This window comes from Diachasma alloeum, unplaced genomic scaffold (assembly GCF_001412515.2).
Source record: "Diachasma alloeum isolate Michigan unplaced genomic scaffold, Dall2.0 Dall_scaffold_00423, whole genome shotgun sequence".
NCBI lineage: Eukaryota > Metazoa > Arthropoda > Insecta > Hymenoptera > Braconidae > Diachasma > Diachasma alloeum.
Window position 1 is genome coordinate 291,622 of NW_021680562.1, and position 8,037 is coordinate 299,658.

At 52.8% G+C, this 8,037-nt stretch overlaps 1 protein-coding gene across 1 annotated transcript; it reads right to left on the minus strand.

The window, feature by feature from the left end:
- Positions 1 to 1,503: 1,503 nt before the first annotated feature.
- LOC107042140 lies at positions 1,504 to 4,609 on the minus strand. The gene is made up of 3 exons (XM_015263042.1): positions 3,419 to 4,609; positions 2,377 to 3,084; positions 1,504 to 2,181 (listed from the first exon to the last, which is right to left on the minus strand). Exons 1-3 carry the CDS (start codon positions 4,607 to 4,609, stop codon positions 1,504 to 1,506), a joined length of 2,577 nt encoding a protein of 858 aa, XP_015118528.1.
- Between the last annotated feature and the right edge of the window lie 3,428 nt (positions 4,610 to 8,037).

The following is an 8,037-nucleotide window of genomic DNA, read 5'->3' on the forward strand; positions in this document are numbered from 1 at the left end:
GACGTGGGGATCGACGAGCCTGAGAGGGTTCCTGGCGAGGTCTCTCGGGTTTCGCTTTCCGTGAGGTACGCTGAGGGTCCTTGGCCTGAGGAGCAGGAACTATTCTCTACTCGCCTCCAAGGGGTGAGGGACTGCGGTTGGTGTGCGCCATATGCCTGTATTGTAGCCTTCCCCTGCCTCTTCCTTTACTCAGGGCTGCACAGTGCATGTCCCACTGAGGTTCAGGCATGGGTGGTGGAGGTCCTGCTGGGCTTTTTATGGGTAGTGGCACTACTTGAGGGGGTACTGCCTGTAGGGTAGGAGCACTCTGCCCAGTTGGTGCACCTGCCACTGAGGCTGCTTTGGCTGCTGCTTAGCGTGCTATGGCTGCCTCAATCCGCTTCTGCCTACCTCCCCTCCTTGTGGGTCTCTTCCTCTTCCCTGGGGCTTCTGTACTGGGTGTCTCCTCGTTGTCCCAGTCATTCAGGAGTGAAGAGTAGAGAGGGTATCTGGTCGGGTCGCCTGACTCTTCCTCTGGTATATCGCTTGAACCTCTCGCCTCATCTCCTTTTCTACTTTATCGGCCCAGGAGGTGGAAAGCGGAAGGTTGGGTGAGGGCCAGAGAGGCGATACTACCCTGGGGGCGTGACTCGGAGCTGAGGATCCTGTCGGGGGTCGTTCCTTTGGTCTTGTCGTGGCGGCCATGGAGTCCACCAAGGTCCTGGTTCTCCTGGTGGGTCCCATGGACGCTGCGGGTCCCGAGTTTTGGTGAGCTGGGAGTGCTACCGGCTTCTGCGGTGTCTCCCCACTAGTCGACACTTCCATGAGTACCTCCAGCTGTCGGTCGTCCTCCGTCACGTTCATCAGGAGGAGATCGGAGTTTGAGTCGACTTCTGGGGTCGAGGAGTTCGGGGGCTTGAACTCACTCAACTTCATGGTGTGTAGGCGGTTAAGAGGGATTGAGGCCTGGACTTCTGGTCGTCCCTCTGGCTGCTTTGGTCGCCGAACATCTCGGAGGTGCTGAGCCGGTTGAGATGAGGCGACTTCTGTCGTTGGGGTCTCTTCTCCCTTATTAATGGGCTGGGCTTCAGCTACCTGGGCGTTAGCTTAACGCTCAGACTCCAACTTCTCCACCCGGAAGTCTTTTGAGCTCTCCTAATCTCGCCTGGATGAGCGTGATGGTGTGGAGTTGTCGGAGGAGCTGTCTTCACCTCTACTGCTGCTCGAGCTGCTACTGGTGCTAGGCTCTGGGAATTGAGGCACTCTAGTCCTTCCGGTAGCTAGGCGCAAGGTGCCTTTCAGAGCTTGTATGAGTCCTGGCAGCTTCCTGTCAAGCCTCCACAGTGAGTCCTTGTAGGCCTCCAACTTGCGCCACACAGAGGAGTCCAGCTCCTGGGGCTGCTTTGATGGAGACCTCCTGGACGTCATGATGTGTCCGTTCCTTGGACGTGGGGAACTTGTGGCTTGGTCTCGGGGTTGAAGGTCACTGGGAGTGGTATCCTGGACGGTCTCCGCGGAGGAGTACTAGGAGCTAGATGATGTTTGCTCACCAGACGTCAAGTCTTTCTCACCAGCTTGCTCATGGTTGGGGTTGTCCAGGGAGCTGGCTTCACTCCGTTTACCTGGGACTATGGATGGGGCTGACACGGGGCTAGGTGTGACCTGCTCACCTGTAGCTATCCCTTTGTCCTCTTCCTGGATCTCCATGGGGCTAGACGGCTGTTCGTCTGCTGGGACTTTTCCACTTTCCTTCTCCAGAATTTGGTTTCGCCCCTGAGAGCTACTCTCATCTCCTTTTCGGGTTTCTGGGGCCACTGGAGTGATTGCAGGTATCATCAGGGGGCTAGGCTTGTCCTGCTCACCTGAAGACATCTCCAGGTTATCCAGGTGACCAGGTATTGATGCGTCAGTCTCCATGATCTCGAGGGGATCTGGAATGATTTTGTGGGTAGACCCCTGAGTTTCGTCGGTGTCCAAGAGTGCTAACTTCTCTGTCGCATCTCCTTGAACAACCATGACTATTTGGGGTTCAGGGTCATCCTCGAGGAGTTGACTTGGCGGATGCTCGGGGATCTGCCTGGGATCCTCCAACAGGACTGGCTGGGTCTTCACTCCTACTACCCCAGTGTCCTTTCTCTTGTCCTTCACCCCTCTCTTCTTCTTTGTCTCCTTCGGCGCCTCCCTATGCAACTTCTTATCACCCTACAATCTATTTCAGAATAGTTGAAAAAAATGGTGAACGAGTTGTGATTAAATATTGGGGGTGAAGAAGAGGTAGGTTAGAGGAACAGGGTGTAGGAGTTTCTTTGGAGGTCATTAATCTTCCTCCAGAGGGGGAGTGTAGGGTTTCATGTCTTGAATCGACGAAACTCCCTTTTTCCGTCCAGCCAGATCTACTAGCTCATATCGCGTGCTCGATAATTTCTTATCGATCACATACGGACCATCGAATGGCTTTGCGAGAGCTGCTGAGCACCTCTTGGCTGCATTCGAAAGAGTGTGCGTCCTTCGGAGCACTAACTCCCCAATCTCGAATTCACTGCTTCGATGTCGTAGATTGTAGTAGTGGGCCTGCCGGTCTTGGGCTTTCCTCAGGGCATGTTTGATGACTTTTCGTAGCGTTTCCAATCTCTTCATACGCTCAACCCATTCCTGGGGGTCGCATGGGATGGGCGTTACTTCTCCCTCTAATTCTCGTCTCAGTGATGCTGAAATTGTAGGTTCTCTCCCAAAATTTGCGAAGGCTGAAGATGCTTTTAGAGAGCTGTGAACTGCGGTGTTGTAGGCAAAGCAAAACTCGTGGAGATGACGATCCCACTCGCGGTGATCATCATCCGTAAAGGCTCTCAGCATCATCTTCAGCACTCTGTTGACCCTTTCCACTGGATTACCCTGGGGGTGATAGGGTGGAGTATTCTGGAGGGTCATTCCTATTTCCTTCGCTAGGGCCTTTATGTCCTTATTGACAAATTCCAGGCCGTTGTCTGAGTAGAATAAGCATAGTGTTCCCCATCTGTTGATCACGTCACGTTCGATGACTTCCCTGATCCTTCTGCCCGTTGTACTTCGTAGGGGAAAAACCTCTATCCACTTTGTGAACAGATCCTGAACCACGAAAATGTATTTCGATCCAGATTTACTAGGGGTAATTAGATCCATGATGTCTGCGGCGATGGTCGTCCAGAGTTCAGCGATGACCCGACGTCCCATCAACCCTGCAGGAGCTCTTTGCTTCACCTTACCGCGTTGGCAAGTGTCGCAGTGTGCGATGAAGGTCACGATTTCTTTGAGCATGGTGGGCCAATAGTACTTGAGAGAGACACGACAATATGTCTTGTCAACTCCAAGATGGCCAGCTTGCGGTGCATCATGAGCTTCACGAACTGCAATAGTTCGGAGCTCCTTCGGGAGCACTAGCTTCTAGGCGTCCACATCTTACACATCTAACTGCTCTCTGTCGGTGGGTGTACAGCAGCTCTCCCTCGATTTTCCAATCGGGGAACCTATCGGGAGCATGCTGAACATCTCGAAACCGACGAGTGTACCATTTATCGGTTGTCTCTTGCATCCGTTGTATCGTGCCCTCATCAGGGGCAATTAAGCCCTCTGGTGCTCTTGATAGAGCATCTAGGACGTGGTGCAACGCTCCTTTAATATGGATGATCTGGTAGTCGTACTCCAACAGGCTCAACGCCCATCTGGCGAGACGACCAGTTGGATTCCTCAGGTTGTGTAGCCATCGGAGACTACTATGGTCTACTACTATGACCTCCAAGTAACAGTGGAACTTTTCGATGGCCCAAATCTCAGCCAAACATTCCTGTTCTGTTACCGTATAACATTTGTCAGTCTCTGTTAGAGCACGGCTAGCGTAGGCTATGACACGCTCTTCCCCATCAATTTCGTGGGTGAGCACTGCCCCTATAGGTACGCTGCTTACGTCTGTTTGGAGGGTGAATGGCTGGGAGAAGTCTGGGCAGGCGGACGTCGGGGATGAGGTGAGATGTCTTTTCAAAGTGTCCAGAGCTCTGGCCTGCTCCTCCATCCATTCCCAAGCTTGGCTTTTCTTCATTAATCTCGTCAGAGGTTCGGCGACAGTTGCAAAACCTGGGATGAAACGACGGTACCATGAAGCCATTCCTAGAAAACGGCGCAATTGCTTGAGATTCTGGGGTACAGGGTATTGCAAGACCGCTTCGACCTTTTCGGGATCGATCTGCAATCCCGCACTGTTCACCAGAAATCCGAGATACTTCACCTGGGAGCAACAAAACTCGCTTTTCTCCCGGTTGATTACGAGTTGTGCATCCTTCAGTCTTCGCAGGACCTCCTCGAGCATACTCAGGTACTCGTCAAAGGTCCTGGAGATGATGATAATGTCATCCAGGTATACGTACACACTGGGGTGTAGAGAAATACCAACAATCTTGTCCAATAGTCGCTGGAATATTGCAGGTGCATTCGTAAGGCCATATGGCATGCTCTTAAACTGGAACAGCCCACTACCTGGTACTACGAAGGTGGTGATCTCCCTTGATGTCTCGTCAAGCTCAATTTGAAAATATGCTTGGCTCAGATCGAGGGTGGTGATGTACTGAGCTTTCCTCAGCTCATCTAGGATGCCAGTCATGTTGGAGATGGGTTAAGCATCTCGCTTTGTGACTGCATTCACCTTCCTGAAGTCGATGTAGAAACGATACTTCCCATTTGGCTTCTTCACCATCACAACAGGGCTGGACCAGTCGCTTTTGGACGGTTTAATGATCCCTGCTTCCAACATGGTGTCCATCTCCTTCCACATTGCGTCACGGAGTTTTGGTGTCACATGATAAGGCTTTTGCCTCATGGGTGCACTCTCTCCGACGTCAATGTAATGTGAAGTGAGGGGAGTGACTCCAAAAGTGCCAGTGGGTGGTGGAGGGATCGTCCTATCCAGCAGATCCTGAAGACGTTGAGTCTCATTGTCCTCCAACACTCTCAATCCACTGCACATGATGATTCGGCTGTTATTGACGATTGGTGCGAAGACGTAGGTCTCTTCGGGGTGCTCTTGGTACCACCAGGACTCGCCGAAGAAATCTACTACGATGTGTGCACGACCTAGGAAGTTCATGCCAAGCACTAAATCCTCCGTCAATGATGGAAGCAAGTACGCAGAACATTCCTTTTCCTGGCCATTCAACCTTCCTTTAAAATGGACAATCTTGTCGACGTACTTCGTTTGTTTAGCACCGAAAATTATTCGACGAAGGGGTACCTTTTCAAGAGGTACTCTCGCCTCGTGGAGTATTTCGATGACTGCGGCTCCCACAAACGTGGACGTTGTTCCTGAGTCGATCAGAGCCCGTACTGTCTCTCCACATATCTGAACATCCACGTAGAAAGGGACAGCATTCATATCCTTCGTAGCTCCTAAGAGGATATCAGGCTCCTCCTCGGGGTTGATAGTCTCTGCTGCTATTAAATCCTCTGAGTTAGTTCCAAGCTGCTATATTTCCTGCATCTCCGATAGCTCGTTCTCTGTCGAGAAGGGCACAAAGGGTGCAGGAACAGAGCTCTTTAGGAAACTTTCACTCGTAGGCCTTCGACTCTCAATTTCGCAAAGGGCGCAGTGAGCGCGCTTGGTCGTCACTGGCTCCAACACCGGTTTTTTCTGTCCGGGGGAAACTCTGACCGGTGGGACAGATTTCACTGGGCGTTTTCCGCGGTGCAGTGTGGACATGTCTTCGATGTGGAGCCGGAGAATCCACATTTGTAGCAGAAAGTTCTCCTTGGCTCTGGACAGGCTCGATGACGATGTCCATTTTTCTTGCAGTTCCAGCAGAAGAGTTCTCCTACCTGTAATCCGTAGAAGGGGTCTTCTGCCTCTTCTTCCTCCTCCAGTTGTTCGATGACCTGAGTGGGTAGCTCTTGGAAGGGTTCCGCTCGTAATGCTCTAGCAGGAGCTGGTTCAAACTTTTCCCTCACTACTCATGGACCTGATCCTCGTAAGCGATCATATGAACGAGATCCCTGAGGGGGAGCTCCTGAACCTCTGCCTCGAGTACTTGACCTCGGGCGAAAGGCTCTAGCTGCGGCCAGGCATGTCTCAGCGTCAGAAGTGCTATCCTCTGGCTGGGTGTCGTCCCTAGGGTCCTCTACAGCCTCGTCCCCGTCATCGTAGAGGTTGAGGGTCCTGAAGCTGACTCTCCGACTCGAGAACGTATTTCTGTCTCGTCCCGTCGACCTGCTCTTGTAGGCGTAGCTAGAGCACATCGACTCCTCGAGTCTCGGTGGAGGTCTTCTGCGACTGGCTCCTTCCAGCAACCTCTCGTGACGTAGGGCCGCCATCTCGAGCTGGGCCATAATCATTTTCTCATATAGGGGAATCACGCTGCTGTACTGAGGCAGCATGTTCTCGTGAGCATTCTGGATCTGTTCCCGCTCAGACCACGTAGGCTCCGTCCGAGAGAAGAGGCCGTTCATGCAGCCAAAGTACTCTACGATGCTCTCGTGCTCTCCCCAAGTGCGCTCGGAGATCTCTCTCTGGTAGTTGGGGCTGGCGAAGCGGACACGTAGGGACTGGCGTACCATCGGCCAAATCCTGAAGTACTTGAATTTCTCACGGTACCAGATAACCGCCGGACCCGCGAAGCAGAACGGCAGCCCATTGATCAAGTTCTGCTCCAAGATGGGGAGCATGTTGAGTCCCTCCTCAATCCGACTGATGAAGTCCTCAACGTCTTCGCCTTTGAGCCCTTTGAAGCTCAGGTCCCACTTGCGCATAGCATAAAACGTGGCTGCGGCCGAAAGTGGTTTGCCATTTCCCTGGAGAACCTCCTCATCCAGGAGATAATCGTCTAGCTCTTCTCGTGGAGGGTCAGGCTCATCATCCCGATGCTCTCGGCGAGGATTCCTCGGGTACACTTGAGCAGGAGCGTCCTGACGTGGTTGGGGTTGCTGGTAGCGTTGCTCTCTACCATTTGCATTGCGATCTCCATTCTCTGGCAGGTTCGCGATGTACTGCAGAAACCTCGGGTCACGTGCGTAGTCGTCCAGGTTCAATGCTCCCCTGGGGTGCCTTTCAGCGTCCCCTCCGGGAGCTGGCGCCTCTGGTGACGTCCTAGCGTTTGCTCCTCTAGTCCCAGCGTTAGCTGAGGATGCTACTCCCTGGGAGGAGTTTGACCTCCACCCTGAGTTCCATTTTCGGCGTTCTGGTGTATCACCGCGTTGGCGACGATCACCTTTCGACGCGTGCTCATGCTGCTTCTCGAGGAAGCGTCACTGTCGGTGGCATATGTGGAGATATGGGAACCGACGTCCAGTGATTCCTTATCACTGACGTCTTCGCCCACGACCTAGGGGGTGCGTCTCGCACGGGTTTTTCTCGGGGCCCGGCACCTTCAGGTGGGTTTGTTCGGGAACTCTCTGGGTCCCCTGATGCTCGTGGAGCGATTCTCGCGCTTCCCTTCGGGCCTTTTCCTCCACTAGGGTCTCGCCTCCTCTGCGTCTGGAGCAGACGTTATTGCGTCAGGGCCCAAAAGCGGGTTCGTAGTTGAACCAGAGGCTACCGAAGGATCAGTCACTCGGAGGGGATCACGTGGCTGTGCCTCTGCCGGGTCTGTCTCCTTCTTGTTCCTTTTCCCGCTCTTCTTGATGTCCATTTTCGAAGGATCGTCACCCATGGTCGCTTCCACTTCACCCTAGCGTTGAAGGAGCGATTGGTAGGTGCTAATTTCCACGGGGAGATCACAAAGTGTGCGTAGTTTCGTCTTGGCGTCTCCGATAACTATTTAATTTTCGTGATAATGTCCGGAACACGCGTTCACCGGTAGAGAGTCTCGATTCATAGAAGTTAGTTGTCGTCAGTAAGAATATTCGTAAGCTATTGCAACTTTCGTACTCACTGTTGGTGGCGGAGATCCGGTGCCTGTGATAACTTCGCAACCATGTATTCCCCGAAAGGAACATACGACTTAACCCCATTTAGCACGTGACCGTAGGGACTCGTGCCATCCGATCGAATAATTCTATTCCGAATAAAATCCACTGGATTTCTTCTCTCATTCGCTTCGCTTG